Source organism: Eucalyptus grandis, chromosome 8, assembly GCF_016545825.1.
Source record: "Eucalyptus grandis isolate ANBG69807.140 chromosome 8, ASM1654582v1, whole genome shotgun sequence".
Taxonomy (NCBI): domain Eukaryota; kingdom Viridiplantae; phylum Streptophyta; class Magnoliopsida; order Myrtales; family Myrtaceae; genus Eucalyptus; species Eucalyptus grandis.
In genome coordinates, this window is record NC_052619.1 from 62,485,034 (window position 1) to 62,503,953 (window position 18,920).

The following is an 18,920-nucleotide window of genomic DNA, read 5'->3' on the forward strand; positions in this document are numbered from 1 at the left end:
CCAGTTACTCTCCAGGCATCCCTACCACAACCCAGGGCATCGTCGTCCCAAGGACTGACGGCATTCTCAATCACACATTCAAACCATGATGCAACAATTCCATATTTCAATTAAAAGCACGTTAACACCACTACCATTTAGGGATTCAAGCATGCATCTAATGAATTGTCGCGACCCAAATTTTTCGGGTGTGGACCACCTAGAGTTTGGCTAATGGATTGTTAAGCCTAGACTTAACTCGGACTCTCCCAAGCTTATACCAATTCGCGACTTTCGGTTCAAGTTCTTAACATGCAATTGATTTTCAATTAAGAGTCGCCACTAATCTATTTTTGGTGGGTCGATTAGAAACCCAAGTAAAGTAATAGGAGATTCACTTTACTCCTACGAACCAGAGATTTATGAGTTCAGGGACTTGATTAAGCTAGATTTCGCTAACGCCCTTTCGGTACCTTTCTTTTTATTTTGAAAAATGTTTGGCAAGCAGTTTGGATTGATTTTAAATTTATTTCCCTAACATGTGAGGTGTTCATGCAGGTGCGCAAACCACCAATTTAACACTCAAGTAAAGCAGAAAATAAATTGCAGGACTTACCTCAAAACAACGAAAGTATCTGCAATGTTAAATTAAAATCCACATCAACAACCCTAGATATGGTTTCTAATCAACACGCAATTTTTATTTTGTTTTTGCTTAATTAATGAAAATCATGCAATATGCAATGCATGCCACTAATTTAACATGAAATGATATGACATGACAACATGACTTAGCTATATGGCCTAAGCAATATGACATAAATAAGCATGTAGTCTATCCTGAAGCATGAGATTGATTTATTCTAAAAATAATTTTTGTATTTTCCATGAGATTCGAAATTAAAGAAATGCAATACTTAAATATGCAATCTAAACTAATCTAATGACCTAATTCTAATGACGGGCAATTTCTAATTAAATGGATCTAACAAAAATCACTAAATGACGTGCATTGTATGAAACTAATTCTATATGACATGCACATGATTTTTATTTTCCTAATAAGCATGCAATCTATTTAGGAGAAATTATCTAAACCTATAATATGCAATCTTAACATGCAATGACGTGCAAATAATGCCATAATCTACATGACATATGCATAATGACTTTTTTTGTGTTTTTCCTTTTTTCCCTTTTTTTAAATTTCGAAATTAATAATTGTCAAATAATTAAACATGCAATCCAAGTTTTAAAAAAACTAGCAACCTAAATTAATTGATTTGATTTTTTTTTTTTTTTTTAAATTTCGAAAATTCGAAATAAAATACCTATTATGAACATGCAAACCCTAAAACTACATTTTTTTCTGATTTTTTTAAAGAAAACTAATTTAAGTAACACCACAGAAATCAAACCATATTGATACCCAAATTGACGAACCATATCTTGCGCGTGAGATCGGATTAGCCAATTTCACATAAATCATGAATCGGATCTCGAGCGGGAGATCGGATTAGATTTTTAAAGTAATTACAAGTCGGATTTCGAATCGAAAATCGGACTGACAATCACTAATTTCAAGCGCAATTTCATATCATGGAATTTCAATTTCACATTAAAGGATAATTAAACTACAAGAGAACAAATAAAATAAAGCAATAAAATAACAAAAATAACAAAATAAGGCAAATAGGTAAATAAGTAAAAAAAGATAAAGAACTACCTAAAAAAATTATTTTTTTGTTTTTCTTTCCCTTCCCAAGCACGATTCGTGCTCGTGGGTCTCCAGGGATGCCGGAATCGGAGGTTCGGCGGGTCACCGAGGCGAAGGGTCACCGGAGGTGGCTCGGTGAGGGGTGGAGCTCCGGTGAGGGGTGGATCGCGAAGGTGGCTGCTGGAGGCGTCGGGGCGGTGCGGACGTGGTGGACCAATGGGCCGGACTCTGCGACAAGCAGGGATGTGAGCTGTGGGAGCGGCGTGGCAACGATGCTGCTGATGCTCGGGAGGAGACGGTGAGTGGGGTGCCGGATCGCAGAGGCAGCTGCTGGTCGCGTCGTGCGGAGGCGCGGCGTGGGGGCTGAGAGCGGAAGGGACAGGCGGAGGCGAGCAGGCCGCGGGCTTCGGCGGCGCGGTGTCGGGGCGGACGGCGTCGCGGACAGGCGAACTCGCGGACCGCTACGGCGTCTGGTCGGCGGCAGGTTTAGATCTGCCGGCGTCGAGGCACCCAAGCGGTGAGATCGGGACAGCAGCAGTGGGGGCGGCGTCGCGAGGGCTGGGGCACGGAGGAGCGACGACCAGTGGAGGTGGTCTGGGCTGCTGGGTCGACGGCAGAAGCGGCGCGGCTATGGCGTCGGGCGCACCGGCGTCGAGCTGGCGGAGAAAGTGCCGGTGCCTCTGACTGGTACGAAGCTCGGACAGAAGGGAGTCCGTGAAGAAGACAAACAGTCCCTCTATTTCCTTTTTCCTTTTTTTTTTTTTCCTCTTGTCTATTCACACGTTCTCTCTCTATCTTTTCTTGAGTTTTCGCTTTTTTTGGTCAGAGAAAGAAAAGAGAAATGCTTTCTCTGACCAAGGAGTCAAGGACCACGACGGACGAAGGCTTTCTTTTCTTGCACGAATTTTCTTCTCAAATTTTTCTCTCCATTTTTCGAAAATCGCCCCCTCTCAATGTGGCCGAATGTCCCAATTGCGTGGCCTCTTTTTTTCTGTACCCCATCACATCTTTTATAGGGTAAAAAATTGAATCTTTATTGCATATTTCGTTTCCAATTTTGCTCGTGCAATATTCTCTTTTGCATTTTCCGCATATTCAATCCAAAAATATTCCATTTTCAGGCAAAATACACCCCCCAGTGTATATTACTTGAATATGTGAAAAATCCGAATCTTAATATATGAAAAATCCTCGTTTCACCGGCGGCCTAAAATAAAATAAAACAAAATAAAAGTAAAATGTTTATAAACTATATGTCATGTGATTTTATTTTTTCAAGGATAAAATTAACTCCTAATTTTTTAATATGATAAATGTTTAAATGGGTCGCCAAAATTTAGGTGTCAACATGAATCATCATTCATTTTCATCCCTTAGACTAATACAAACTCATCTATATATATATTAAGTGAACCGTGGGAAAGGTCCCACATTCTAGGCCTAAACTAGCCTCATAAGGCGTCTTGCACGCCTCTAAAGTTGATGGCTATTGTCTAGGTAATCGATCTTAATTTTTTTGAAACTTTAGTATGAGGTGGACAAGATCTAAAGGAATATCTTTTGTGAATAACTCAAAATCCAGTTCAGTTCATACAATTCTAAATAATTTTTGCAATCCGGGCTCAAAACAGTCAAAATCTCCAGGACAAAATTGAGTAGAAAAATAAATATTTCACTATCCTATTGAGATCGAAAAATTATGAAAATTTAGTATGTGGTAGCATGGGATGTGCTCTACAACTTTTGTGAAGAACATATTTTAGAATTCTGGACCTAGAAATCTGTAGAAAATGAAAAGCATAAAGAGGTCGGCCCAGCGACCCAAAAACAGATTTTGAATCCTGAAGTTTTTTAAATATATTTTGTCATATGAAACCCAAAAATTCTGAAATTAAATTATGTCGTAGAACAGTCAATAAGGGACAACTCTCATGAAGAACACCCCATGAAATTTGCATCACATAAGTTGGTACAAAATTAGCAAACTTCTGGGTCGGGCTAGATCCGAACCCGCCCTCAGCCCAGTCACGAATTTCCTTCAAGCTTTCTGTCGTTCCGGCCTTCGCATGTGCCAAATATTGACTATCCATGCCTCTACGACCTAATTATAAGTTTAACTATTTCGAACTCGACACCAAAGCTAAGTAACGTAGTTGGAACTTCCGACTAAACGAACAATGCAGTCGAAACTTCGATTAAACGAAAATCTCAACAACATTCTTGGGTTTTTACGAAACTATTCTTGTCACACACGACAAATGATTAATATAGGATAGAACATAGGATATCTACTTGTCTCGGGTCTTTATGAGTTGCGGTGGCGGCTTGGCGGAATGGAGACAAGCTAGCGGCGACAATGCAAGGGTCAAAAAGAGAGAAAAATCCAACCTTCTTATGTTGAGGAGAGGCCCTACGTTGCTGACTTCTTGGCACTTTGCTGGCTGAAATGGACGGGGAAATGAAGGGCAGGAGGTGGGCCAGGGAGTTTAGTGACCAAGGAAGAGCTTCCCTCTTTCTCTCTCTTATTTATTATTTTTCTCCACCGCCGTACTTGATCAATTTGGGCAACACTTGTTGACTCATGCCAACTGGAACGTGGAGCACCTTGGAGACAATTCAAGAGTCTTGGTATTTTATTTCTTTCTAAGCTATTTCTTTAAAGGCCAATGCTTTGGAAGTTCTTGGGGTTAGGATGTTTGGATCAACGTAGTTTATTGACGACGAGGTAGCGGCGGCGATTCGGTGATGTCGCGATAAGGATGCAAACGGCGTAGTCCGATAGAGAGCTCGCTATTTTATTGAGCGAAAAATCAGGATGTTACAGCCTTGACTTCAAATCTTTCCGGACTCCTATTTGTAAATATTAAACCATGGATTCATCTAAAAACTTAAATTTTTAGGACAGTTAGTAGTGGACTGTACCAAAATCTCGCACTTTCGAATCTCGGAAATGTATTGTAGAAGAATCAAATGTATGAAGACGCTTTTAGAGTAGTCAGTGATGGCCCCACCAAAGTCTTACACTTTTGAATCTTGGAAATGTATTGCACAAGATTTAATGTATAGAAATACTTTTAGAGCAATTAGTGATAGTCTTACCAAAATCTCACACTTTCGAATCTCGGAAATGTAATATATAAAAATCGAATATATGGAGGTGCTTTTATAGCAAATGGCGGTGCCTTTATAGCAAATGGCGGTGGCCCATCACAGCCTCACATTTTCGAAATCATGTCTATTTTTAGATCAAAAAAAGAAAAATCATGTCTATTTTTTCTGGTGGCTTTTGGTTCGAAATCTCTATCTTATCACGAGACCGTCCAATAATTGACCTCCCCAACGCTCATCGGGTCCGGACATGGATTGAGACCGCATGCTTTAGTTGCGTCTCTATTTTTTAATTTTTTTTCTCGACATGCCCCCGCTTTTGCTACGCTTTCCGGACGCTGGTTGGTCCTTTCTGTGAAGGACTTTTATTCGTTGCTTGGTCTGGAGTTCTTGAATATCGGTACACTTGGCGTTATATTAGTTTCGTTGACTTGACTTTCGAAATTATAAGCAAGTCCTTAAAAGATAATCACACCAACTATCTGAATTTTTGCTCGTTTTACAATCGAGTATCCATTTTTTTTTTTTTTGAATTCAATCAACTACCCCAGCCTCTCAAGTTTGGATCGACGTGAGACATCGGTCAAAATCGCAAAAAGAAGAGAAAAGAAGCAAATTGGGTATAAAAGCGGTAGACAGACTTTGATTGCATACATGATGCTAGAGACATATTGGATTGCTACCGTCGTCCGAGTAACATTCTCTCTCTCTCTTTCCTCATGAACTGACATCAAAATGGAGACATCTTAACTTTTACTAATTAAGCGAGTCGCATGCGCTAAATAAGATGATATGACAATTTATTCACTAGAGATCTTATATTGAGTCAAATTTGAATAATTGAGGTACTTGATCAAATAAATAAAAAGTTTAGATATTTGATAATAAGATGGACAAAAGTTCGGATATTTGCTGAGTGAGTTATTATCTTTATGTCAATATTCTATTTTAGATTAAAATGGGTCGGGAGGGGTGACCAAAGCAACTTCACATCTAGGCATTAACTATAGTGGTCCCAAGAGCATGTATGCGAGAGAGATATAGCTATGTGGTTTCAAAGTCTTTTAAGGAAATATAAATCCTAGCGTAAAAGCAAACGAATCGTAGACTTTGAAAAGATCTAATCAGATTGTTATTGTGACGATTGAATTGAAAAGAAACACCAATAGCATCAATCGAACATTCACGCAAATTGCGTTTGTTTCATGAAAAATAAATAATCTGAAAATATATATATATATATTTTAAAATAATTGCTTATTTTATGAAATAATTAGTCAATACAAAGTAATTTCTTTATCGATAACCAATTATTTTTAAATATTTGCATAGAAAAATAAAAATATCTTTCAGTCATTCAATACAAATGATATTTAAAAAAAAAAATGTTAAACGCACCGACAACTGCACATTAATTTCCTCCAAGCGAATCAATCCATTTACTTTGAGGCGATCTTCTCAAAAAACGGCATGAGTCGACTTCCCTACGAAATTACTTCTTCAGTCTAATCCATTCCTCAATTTAGGACATGGTGAGGATTCTATGACAACAAGAATGGAAAAGATAGACAAATGTGGGCATGCCAAAAATCGAAGTACGCGTGAAGAAAAGTATGTGTTGGGGTTAGGATTAGAACTCTGACCATCGAGCTTTAATACTTCAGAAAAAAAAATTGCATAGTTGGAAACAAGAGATAAAAACCTAATACTTAGTATTATAGAGACTCGTGAAATGGGTGGATTAGGTTGGGTTTGGGTTGAGCGAAAAATAGTTTGACCTAATTTGGCCAATTTAAGTTGTTTTGACTCATTTTTATGCAATACAAATTTAGTGACTCATAATGACCTGACGTGTTCCTTTATCTGACCTGATCCATATGGTTAAAGCGCTTTCATGTTCTACCCAATATAGGAAAACTCATATGCAAACTGAGGTGAGAACATGGAGTGAGTGATTGTGAGATCGGTAAGGGACAAGAGAGTCATAGAGGTGAATTGGTTTAAGTAAACTGTGAGTTTGTTTAATATCCATATCATTTTGGACTTTACTATTTTAAATCAATTTACTAAATATAACTAACCCATGCAATAACTCAACTTATCAAATATGGGTTAAGATATAAGTTTATGGTCGAGGAAACTTAGGGTTTTCAAGATACTAAACGACTTATATAGCTTTACCAATTAAATATTTCCTATCAAATATACATGAAAGTACGTCCGCAAGAACGTGGAGAAAAAGGAAAAAGGAAAAAGGCAAAAGGCATAAGGACAGAGGAAATAAATTGCAAGTCTTCCCCGTAAAGAAGGGAAGCTTCCTGAGATCTTGGTGACGCCATAGCGCAGGACCTTTTTTCCTTATAAATATCTCCATCGCAACGCACACTCTCCGTTCTTTTTCAATTCTCATCCTTCTCTTCCTTTCATCCGATAGCTTCGCAAGAAAAAGGTTTCGATCAATTCTCCGGAATGGACAAGGTGTCTCATGGGATACTCCCCGCCTTCGACGGCGGCAATGAGGCGGGCGGGTCTAAGAAGGTCAAGGGCACCGTGGTGCTGATGAAGAAGAACGTCCTGGACTTCAACGACTTCAACGCGTCGGTCCTCGACCTCGTTTTTGAGCTGTTTGGACAGAAGGTCTCTCTGCAACTCGTGAGCGCCGTCCACGGCGATCCTGGTGAGTCACGAACCCTCTTCTAAACACTATCTCCCTACCGTTCCTTTCGAAAAACAAGTTCTTTCGATGGCTCTTCTTGCTACTACGCTGTGCATTTCTGTGGACGAAATACGGTGAATGGCGCTGAACCTTCGTCGTCGTGATAACTTCCCCACAAAGAGAAAACATGATGATGAGTACTTCACATCGCTTACATGTCGAAGTGGGTCACTAGCGTTTCGGCTTTCTATTATAAGAAAGATTGAAAGAAAGCAACTTCTTGTTTTGATTTTTAAAGAAGCATCGCATGGGCATCTTTGCTTGAGTTGTGGCGTGTTCTGTGCAACTTTGGAGAAGATGTGGGATCTTGATGGACTTACAGAAGATCAGAAATTTTTTTTTTTTTTTTTTCTGAATTGCAATCGATCAAACTTTACTATAATGGCATCAATGCGTTCACATTCTGGGTTTGATTAGAATTTTTTAAGCGCTCGGATCCGATCGTCTCTTCACTGTAGAACGAAATAGAAAAAGAGAGAGTTGGTTGAACGAATTGTCTCCTTTCTGAAGTGCGCACTGCAACAATGAAAAGACATCGTGGTAGAACACGAGGCGATCTTCGTCAGGTCATTGTCATGTAGCTCCCCGTACCCCCAACCCTCTCCCCCCAAAAAAAAAAAGAAAAAGAAAAGAAAAAGAAAAAGAAAAAGAAAAAGAAAAAGTAGTCAACCGATGACGCACGACATTAGCCGTTCTTGCACTTGATTTCTGGTCAATTGATTGATAACATAAGCTGTCATTTGTCACTTTTAATTGGGAATTTGTGCTTTCTAAATCACTTCGATGAGCACGAGATCGGGTCCTTGTTCTCTCCTTTCGGTTCTCAGGACAAGATCAGGTCTTGTTTGTTGAAACGGCATCATGCTTGTGACAGCAAGAAGATTATAGAACAGCTTAATATCAGCGTGCATGAACTAAAAATTTGGAAACAAAATGCAAATGACTTTGCATTGATCATCGATCAGATTCGGACCCTTTCCCGTGTTAAGGATGAACGTAGTTGTTGTTCGCCAGGACGAAAAGATCGAAGGGTTCGACATCATTTAATTCTTTTTTTGTGTTTTTTGTAGAAAAAGGTTTGCGAGGGAAATTGGGAAAGCCTGCGTATCTGGAAGATTGGATCACTACCAGCACTCTTTTAAAGGCAGGGGACTCGGCATTCATGGTCACTTTCGAATGGGATGAGGAGGTGGGAGTTCCTGGGGCGATCATCGTGCAAAACAAGCATCACAGACAGTTCTACCTCAAGACGGTCACACTCGAAGATGTGCCTGGTGAGGGCCGGGTCCACTTCGTCTGCAACTCGTGGGTCTACCCTGCAGACCGGTACAAGAAGGAACGAGTCTTCTTCTCGAACAAGGTTCGATCATATCAATGAAGCTAAGCTATAGTCGCGATTTTTGATTTGTTTCCAGTCTTAACAGGAAAAATATAAAAGACATTGCCTTCGAGTATGAAGACTTAAAATTTTCTTTTACATATAGTAGTTCTAAAGTATTAGCTGATGCAGAAAGTAGGTCAGAAAAGAGTGACTTTTCAAACTGTCCTAGCCTCCCGAAAAATAATTTGTCTAGTAGAATCTCACTTCTAGGAATTCCCCAGGTTATCTTCTACTTTTAGCCAGTTTTAGCATCTTGTAAGCTTCCCGATTTCATTGAATTGCACTTCATATTCGCTCAAGGCATTTCAGTTTCGGACTGTATTCTTTGTTGTCTCTAATAAGATAGCACGCTATTGCAGACGTATCTTCCTGGCCAAACTCCAGCGCCTCTAGTGAAGTACCGAGAGGAAGAGTTAGTTAACTTGAGAGGCGACGGAACGGGAGAGCTTCAGGAGTGGGACAGGGTGTACGACTATGCTTACTACAACGATTTGGGCAATCCAGATAAGGACGCGAAGTATGCCCGCCCTGTTCTAGGAGGATCTGCTGAATATCCCTATCCTCGCAGAGGAAGGACCGGTCGACCACCAACTAAGACAGGTTAGATAATGCACTCATTTCATAAATCTCCAACTCGACATGAGATTATTATGGCTTCATTTTTTTTTACTAAGATGCTTCATTTATAAGTATATTTTACTGAATTCTCATGATGTTCTTGATAGATCCGAATACCGAGAGAAGGGTGCCCGCGCTCATGAGCCTAGACATATATGTTCCTAGGGACGAATGGTTCGGCCACTTAAAGATGTCCGACTTCCTCGCTTATGCTCTAAAAGCCGTGGCTCAATTATTGAAGCGTAAGCTGGAGAGTGTATGCGCCAAAACGCCCAATGAATTCGACTCCTTCGAGGACGTGCTCAAGCTTTACAAAGGCAGTATCAAGCTTGCCAGCCCTTTGCTCGAGAGTCTGGAGGAGAGCATTCCTCTGGAGATGATCAAGGAACCATGCTGTGCAGAGAATAAGACTGCCTGGAGGACCGTTGTCGAATTCAGCAGAAAAATGCTCGCTGGAGTCACCCCTGCCCTGATTCGCCTTCTCAAGTACCCCATGCCTCAAGTGATCAAAGGTGCTGGATATATATATCTATGAGGCCTTTTTTCATCTGATCAGTTCAAGGCTAAGGACTCAAGTTTTCCTAAAGTTTAGCAAATCATGCCTTGCAGAGAATAAGACTGCCTGGAGGACCGATGTAGAATTCGGTAGAGAGATGCTCGCTGGAGTCAACCCTGTCTTGATTCGCCGTCTCGAGGTAAATAAAAACATCTTTTATGTTGCAGCTCAAACTATTTCAGTTAATATTAACATGAAGTGCGGAATGGAGTTCCATTGGCTGTCCAGTTGATTAAACATTTTTATTGATTTCAGGAATTCCCTCCAGCAAGCAAGCTAGACCCTAAAATATATGGCAACCAGAGCAGTACAATAAGGGAAGAGCTCATTCAGAAGCAACTGAATGGATTAACTGTCAAACAGGTACCGTCATTGCGTCTCACATCACTAAGAGCGTCCATGTACTCCCTTAAAAGATGATGGCAAGCTCATTTAAGTTAGAATATCCAAATTGAAACGACGCACAACAAATGCAGGTTATCAAGAAGAACAAATTGTTCATATTGGATCACCATGATGCCATCATGCCGTATTTGAGGCGGATAAACACAACCACCACCAAAACGTATGCTACTCGAACACTCCTCTTCTTGAAGGATGATGGTACCCTGAAGCCGCTGGCAATAGAGCTTAGCTTGCCACATCCTGAGGGAGACGAGTTTGGCGCAATAAGCAAGGTGTACATGCCGGCTGATCAAGGCGTCGAAGGTTCCATCTGGCAGCTGGCTAAAGCTTATGCTGCAGTTAACGATTCAGGCTATCATCAACTCATCAGCCATTGGTAAAGATTTCTAAGGAGCATTCAACTATATACAGAAGGGGAAGAAAGTCTAGTTATTTCCTGCATATCGATAAGTTTCTTGATTCTTACTGCAGGTTGAATACTCATGCGGCGATTGAACCATTTGTGATTGCAACAAATAGACAACTAAGCGCGCTTCACCCAATCTACAAGCTTTTGCATCCACATTTCCGCGACACGATGACCATAAACGCATTTGCCAGGCAGATTTTGATCAATGCGGGTGGAATCCTGGAGGCGACTGTTTTCCCAGCAAAGTATGCCATGGAAATGTCTTCCGCCATCTACAAGAACTGGATTTTCCCCGAGCAAGCACTTCCGGCTGACCTCATCAAGCGGTAAATTCTCTGTTCTGTACAAATAAATCATCCGTAAGACTTCTCTTTAAAATTGCTTCAAAAAGCAAAAAAAAAAAAAAAAAAAAAAATCAAGGCCCACCGAGATTGTGCAAATGTACTTGGATTAGCCGAGGCTCGGGCCGAGATACATATCAATATAGCTATAGTTCGTTTTACTCGAATTATTTTGATAGACTTGAGTGTGACGGAAAAAATCTACCTTTTCTTGTCTTCAGGGGAGTCGCTGTAGAAGATGCAAACTCCCCGCATGGCCTCCGCCTATTGATCGAGGACTACCCCTACGCGGTAGATGGGCTCGAGATCTGGTCTGCGATCAAGACGTGGGTTGAGGACTACTGCTCCTTTTATTACAAGAGCGACGAGACGGTTCAGAAGGACGAGGAACTCCAATCCTGGTGGAAGGAACTCGTGGAGGAGGGGCACGGCGACAAGAAGGACGAGCCCTGGTGGCCTAAAATGCAGACTGTGAAGGACCTAACAGAGACATGTACGATCACCATCTGGATCGCGTCTGCTCTCCATGCGGCTGTGAACTTCGGGCAATACCCTTATGCAGGGTACCTCCCGAACAGGCCCACCCTCAGCCGTCGCTATATGCCCGAGGAGGGTACTCCCGAATTCGAAGAGCTCAAGCAAAATCCTGACAAGACTTTCCTGAAAACTATAACAGCCCAGCTTCAGACACTTCTAGGAATTTCAATCATAGAGATCCTGTCGATGCATTCGACTGACGAGGTGTATCTTGGGCAGAGAGACACTCACGAGTGGACAGCGGACGCTGAGCCGTTGGAGGCGTTTGAGAGGTTTCAGAAGAAGCTGGGAGAAGTCGAGGAAAGGATTATGAGGATGAATGGGGACAAGAGGTGGAGGAACCGGGTCGGGCCGGTCGAGATTCCTTATATGCTGCTTTACCCGACCAGCGAAGGCGGAGTGACCGCCAAGGGAATTCCCAACAGTGTCTCGATCTAAACTTTCGCATGCATACATGTTTGTTTTGGGAAAAGTGCCAAAAAAGTCCTAAACCTTTTGTCTTTGTGCCGATTTAGTTCTAAACCTTTTTATGTTGTGCCAATTTAGTCATTTCTAGTCAATTTTGGCCGGATTTTGCTAACGAACACTAAGGGCGCGTTTGGTAACGTTTGTTTAAAAATTGTTCCAGGGAACGTAAAAAAAAAGTGTTTCTGTTCCGGGAACAATTTTTGACCCGTAAACACGCGTTTGGTAAACTTGTTCCTAAACAATTTTTTTTTTGTTTCTTTTAATTTTTTAATATTTTTTTTCTTTTTTTCTTCTTTTGGCCGGTCGCCAGCCTTCGGCGACCGGGCCGATCGGGGCCAGGCCAACGGCCCCCGAGGCCGAGCGGCCGGCCCCCGGCGAGGCTCGAGCTCGCCCGGCCGACGAGGCTCGGCCTCACCTTGGCTGGGCGAGCTCGAGCTCGCCCGATCCGCGAGGCCGCCGCCAAAGAAAAAGAAGAAGAAAAAAGAAAAGTGTTTCTAGATTTTGTTCCAAATAAGAAACAACTTTTTTTTTTTTCTTGTTTCATTCCAAATATGTTTTTTGGGAACAAAAAAATAGTTTTGGAACAAAACGCACACAAACGTGTTTACTGTTTTTTTTGTTCCCAGAACAAAAAAACAGAAATTTTTGTTCCTGGGAACGAACAAGTGGCAGCCAAGGGCGCGTTTGGTAACGTTTCTGTTCAAAATTGTTCTGAATGAGAAATAAAAAAAGTGTTTCTGTTCCTAAGTTTTGAACAAAAAATGCGTTTGGTAAGTGTAAAAAAAACTGTTCTTGAAATAAAAAAGAACAGAAACACGTTTGGTAACTGCAGTGAATTTCTGTTCCTAGAATAAAAAAAAAAAGAACAGAAACACGTTTGGTAAACCGTACAAAATTTCTGTTTTTAAATTTTTTAAAAATATATATATATTTTTAAATAAAGTTTAAACTTGATATTGAATTGTCATTCTCATGAAATGCTCATTAATTTTATTTTGTCCATGGTGAGTGAAGACAAACATTTTAAACATGATCATATGGCATACTTGGTAGAACATGATTGGCCTCATAAAAATTCTTCTATACAAAAATTATATGCGAGGAATAGATACTATTGACTTTTAGATAAGACTTCTGGCCAAAAGGGGGGAGAAGAATTTTGCACATGATTCGGACATTGATGATGATCCAAGTGAAAAATAGGATTTAAGATTACCGTCGTTTTGGAAAGAAAGGTCTAGATGATTGTCTAGATTACTGAATGAGTTTGATCTAACTTTAAAGTAATTATTGATATCTACTTCATTAGATTTGTATGAGTCATAATTCAACTTTAGATGTGTTGCGTAACAAAGAAATTGTGCAAGTTTCTCTAGATTTTGAGAGGTGTCACGAATTGTTGTTAATCTTGATTCGATAACACACAACATAAGATGAGTCGATAACACAACATAAGATGAGTGTATAGCCCTTTAATCAATAAAGTGTGAGGTTAAGCATTTATGAGGATAATGGGTAAACGTTGGAAAGATACACCCAAGTGGATTTCGTTTTGTTAATTGACTGGGCATTCCTGCATTGGAAACCGATCGATATTGCTGAGCTAATGATGGAGCTTTACCACTTTTGCCAATCATAAATATTAATCGAATACACAAGACCATCATTCTTGAGCCGAAGAAAACAGAAGACACATGATGATCGAACGCAAAGTCCAATTTGATAAAAAAACATGAATGAAGTAACGGTGGATAAGAAGACAGCCAAAGTTCTTCCAGGACTCATTGGTGTTTCTTCCATTCCATTACACTGCCAACTATAAACTGTCCTTGCTAAATTCACATCCACGGAAGGAGGAGGAGTAGCTCCAAGCATTTTACAAAATTCGACTGTTCTTCCGCTCAAGGGTTCTTTCTTCTCTTTATTTTGGGAAGAAAGAGACGGATGCATAATCTTAAACTCTAGAATGACCTAATCAAGGCAAAACAAACGATCATCCCTCCATGCCTCCACCATCACATGTACTGTAAGTGTATGCATGCCATTTTTGTCACTGTGGAAGTTGCCTGCAGGTTGGACAATACCACTTCCCCTTGAATCTTGTCTCTGGTGTCAGCCCAACGCACGAGTAATGGAACCATTCACCTCCTTGGCACTGTCAATCACAGTTGGGACATTAGAGAAGAGTGTCCACCAATCAAAAAGAATAGTTGAAAAGGGGAACATTGACAATGCTATAACTGTCACTGCTCTCTCCCTCTGCACTAATCTCAGCACATAAATACAGCCGTTTCAGAATAATGGAAGAAAAAATGAGTGCAATACAATTGACGTCCGTTGAACCAGATCATTATTCTAAAGGCCAAGTCCTAGAGGATAAAGACTGACGGAGTAATCTATATTTCAACAGAATCCACACAGAAACTGTTTGCGATGATAATTTGGTGAAAAACAGAACTCCGGATATCGCTTCCATTTATAACAGTCATAAGAGATAAGAAAATATGATTGTTTATCGTAGCATAAAAGGCTGTACAGGACACACATACACAGTTAATAATTCTAGAAAAGCAGTAACCTGTGCCGCAAGCCCAGTTTTAAGAGACTTCACCTGTCGTTTCTTAGGTTTTGGCTTGTTGTCCGTTTGCTTGGGATTCTCTGCTTCAAGCAACGAAAATACAAAACAATAAACAAAAAGCATTCTACCGCTTCCAGCTATTCAAAAGATCGACGGGCTCTTGAATCTGATTCTCTATGTGAAGCTTATAATGTTGTGACATGGAGAAGTGAGAATGGCTATGCATCACCCGAAACAAATCGGAGGCGAGAGGTAGTTGAAAATAATCGGCATTTACATTGCCATTGAAATCTATTCCGACGCACACAGCTTCATAGAACATGGCGAGCGTGTCCTGGTACATGATGTAGCCAGCCAGCCTCCTTCCCTCACGGTATTGCTGCAGAAAATCCTTCACATTCTGTATGCTTTTCTTGCAAAACTGAAATGGAAGCAAGAAAGACAGGACTATATTGCTGCACGATACATATTTAGAACCCCAATTTCCCAAAAAAGGAATGTCATCTAATTTTTTAAAGGAAAAGATCGATTGAAGTTCTTACTCAAACATTTGATACCGATCCTCACCGTTGGATGGTACCGCACCCGGATTGTGCTGAGTGTCCAGAATCGCATGGCTGACCATACCGACTCTTCCATGGAGTTCGAGTTTTGTGGTATGATTGGTTTCCACTGATAATTTTTAAAGAACTTATGTTAGAAAGTGTCACAACAATTGTAATTAGCAAATAACACAACATTATAACAAAACATACTGGAAGTGTCATTACAGAAAGTATTAGCAAATAGCAAACATCATCGGTGCGTGATCAATCTTCGAACTTGTCGATAGTGTTCGACAAAGGCTCGAACTCATCACGCAAACTAGTTCATCAAGAAAAGTTTCTACCCTATTGTAAGGACAATCAAACGCACCGTGAGTATGAATGATCTCGCTGCTCTGCTCGCTCGAGCCCGAGCAGCAGCCGAACGAGCAGACGCTCGCTGCTCGCTCGCCGCCCGGATCTCGAGCGAGCGCACGAGCCGCCGTCGCAGATCTGGTGAGCAACGCTCGCCCGCATCTGCGAGACTCGCCGAGCAAGCGGCTCGCAGATCCGGGCAAGCGCTGGCTCGAGCGAGCCCTAACACTCGAGCTCTCGCCGAAGTGAAGACAATCGGAAGGAGGAGCAAAGACCACGTTTACCTGGTGAAGGAGCAGCGGCTGTCGAGACGAGAGGCCGCTGTCGGCGCCGGAGAAGACGATGGAATTCTCTCGCGGGGAGGAGACGCTCGTCACAGGAGACGCTCGTCGCAGGAGGAGAAGCTCGTCGCAGGTCGCCGGAGGAGAAGCTCGTCGCTCGTCGCTCGTCGCAGGTCGCAGGAGGAAGCTCGTCGCGGGGGGGAGAGGAGGATCTGTTCGAGCACTATCCAAGAAATGAAAAAGGAACACAATTTTGTTCCTTTTTGTTTCTGATTTGTGTTCCAGAAACGAGAAACACAAAATTTGTGTTTCTCGTTTCTTCTTTTTTGTTCCCGGGAACAAAAGAACAAAAAAAAAAACAGAAAAATTGTTTAAAAACAAAATAAAAGAACACAACCAAACGCAGCCCAAACGTGCCCTAAGTGGCTGACGTGGCTTGATGGGCGCCGACGTGGACAACTTTTAATAATATTTTAATATTTTTTATTTTGATGTTATTTTTATTTTTTCTTCTCTCTTCTTCCTCCAGCCCGGTCGCGGGACCTTGGCAACCGGCTAGAGGCGACGGCCGGCGAGGTCGAGGTCTCGTTGGCCACCTCGCCGGTGGCCGCAAGGGCGGCCTCGCGGCCGGGCGGCAGGGCTCGCCCTCGCCGGATTTGGCGAGGTTGAGCCTCGCCCGACGAATTGCCGCGGGGGATACCGGGCAAAAATCCGGGGCCGGAGCCACGCGACCGAGGACACCCTTGAGCACCCGTAAAACCCTAGAGACGACGACGATGAGCGGAGGGAGGAAATTTCTAGGGCAAGATTGGGATTGGGGAATGGAGTGGGGAGAGCTGGCCTCGTGCCAAGTTGGTGGGGTCACCCTTGCCGGCCATGGGTGAGGCTCGACCTCGCTAGATCCGGTGAGGGCGAGCCTCGCCGCCTAGTGTGAGGCCATCCTCGCGGCCACTAGCAAGGTGGCCGGCGAGGTCGAGGTTGACCTGGTCGGCCGTTGCCTGCGGCCGGTCGCCGAGGTCCGACGACGGCGGGAGGAAGAAGAGGGAAGAAAAAAAATAAAAATAAAAGAAAAAGAAAAAGAAAAAGAAAAAGAAAAAAATAAAGAGAAAAAAAGAAAAAGAATTCACAAATATTAAAATATTATTAGAAGTTGTCTATGTCGCATCGATCATCATGCCACATCAGCCGGCCGGCGTTTAGTTAGCAAAATCTGGTCAAAATTGGCCGGAAATGATTGAATTGGCATAATGTAAAAAGGTTTAGGAGTAAATCGGCACCAAAAAAAGATTTATGACTAAATCGGCACAAAGAGAAAATGTTTAGGATTTTTTGGCACTTTTCCCTATTTCTTTTCTTGTTTGTTCGTTGTTTACTTTTCTTTTGTTATGGCATGAAAGCTATTGTAAGTGCGAAATATGAAAAACCACAAAACAAATAGAGCATAATAAGCGTTTGTCAAGTTTTGGGATTCAGTCTGCTAATTGCTACAAGCTAGGCTAACTGATTGTTCTGGAACTTTACTTTTACAAGAATCAGACATTATCTACAATTTCGAAATTTACAGACACCAATCGACTGTTGAAGAATTGGAAAAATGTCAGTTGTGAAATTCAGCATGTAACCCCAGGTTTAACCCATCAACTTGGCCTTTTTCTCTTCCATTACAAGTACATGAACTATAAGTAAGTTTATCTTTCTTCCTTTTTCCCGATCTGCATCCATGGCATAACTTGACCATTTAGATTACTGGCTCGATCTGATGATTTGATTCTGCAGGCTCAACAATTGAGCTGATGATCGTTATACTTGTCTCTTTCTCCTAGAACCTTTAAATAGTCAAATTTGGCTACGTTTCCATTCTTTGAAGCAGACCTTTAAGTTCCGGTACAATAAGTCGGATGACGTCACAATGTCGAGAAAGCAAAGGGGATCTATGCAAATGAACTAAATTCATGCTGGTTTCATGATTGGAGGTTCCCGATTTAGGTGCGAAGGAAGGAGAAAACTGAGCGCCTCAAAGCAAGGCAATCAAGTCGCACAAAAAATTTAACATGTAGAGGGCGTCTTGGTCTGGAGGCTAGATCTAAGTGACTTCACTAGTGCGAAACTCATAGAGTCATGGAAATCACAAATATATATCGGATAAAAATTCACAGAGATTTATCAAACGAAACTCATCAAATTCGGAGCATATAGAGCAAACTTCAAACATGCAATTTTTAATAGTCTCTCGGCCATTGATGGATCCACTAGCTAATTCGAAGATGACACGGAGATGGTTCAATAGCATACAAGAAAGTTCGGCAAAAAGAATCAAGCTGCGAGTATTAATGCATTTCGAAGTGCCATCTCCGGGAGTTTAATGCCATAGATCGAGGTGCTACCTCGACTTTCAACTACGGCTGGCTCAGAGTACTCGGCAAGAAAATCAAATCACGACTAAATAGAGAGCTCTACCTTAGATTGAATAGAACCGAGAGGGAGCTCTGAACAGAGTACGAGGCAGGAGTTGAAGGTGCTAGAACGAGAAAAGGAGAGAGCTTTGCCGGAGAGGGACGGTCGCCAGCAATGGAGCCGGTGGACGTGGGGTCGTGCGACTAGCGATCTCAGAGAGGAACTGAGGAAAGCAGGAGGAGGACTAGAAGAAGATGTGGCCGTTGTGGTCGGAGAGGAACTGAGGAAGGAATTTTTTCCCAAGAACGATGTGGCCGTCTTTTGTTCACTCAAGAACTGAAAAGATGTGGCCAAGCCTCACCACTGAACTCTCAATTTCTATTTTAGGGTTTTCTAGGTTTCCAGTTCGGTTCCCTCGGGAATTGGGGACCGAATAGGAAATTATAGGTTCCGACAAATATGGAACTGGGAACTGCACTGCGGCTTCCTAGAGATCCCCAAACTTTGGCCAAATATGCAATATGATTCCTTAA

The 18,920-nt window shown here is 41.7% G+C and overlaps 2 protein-coding genes and 1 long non-coding RNA gene across 3 annotated transcripts in view; 1 reads left to right on the plus strand and 2 right to left on the minus strand.

The window, feature by feature from the left end:
- Nucleotides 1-18,920, minus strand: part of LOC104415557 (aminopeptidase P2) — a 53,047-nt gene that overhangs the window by 14,182 nt on the left and 19,945 nt on the right. The window lies entirely within an intron of this gene.
- Nucleotides 7,205-17,488, plus strand: LOC104429569 (probable linoleate 9S-lipoxygenase 5). The gene is made up of 10 exons (XM_039299445.1): nucleotides 7,205-7,481; nucleotides 8,591-8,880; nucleotides 9,261-9,501; nucleotides 9,627-10,031; nucleotides 10,129-10,214; nucleotides 10,331-10,438; nucleotides 10,552-10,856; nucleotides 10,952-11,215; nucleotides 11,452-12,225; nucleotides 17,340-17,488. Exons 1-9 carry the CDS (start codon nucleotides 7,274-7,276, stop codon nucleotides 12,203-12,205), a joined length of 2,661 nt encoding a protein of 886 aa, XP_039155379.1. The 5' UTR covers nucleotides 7,205-7,273; the 3' UTR covers nucleotides 12,206-12,225; nucleotides 17,340-17,488.
- LOC120286873 lies at nucleotides 13,884-15,037 on the minus strand. The gene is made up of 2 exons (XR_005545589.1): nucleotides 14,847-15,037; nucleotides 13,884-14,390 (listed from the first exon to the last, which is right to left on the minus strand). It is a non-coding gene; the product is annotated as an uncharacterized LOC120286873 (long non-coding RNA).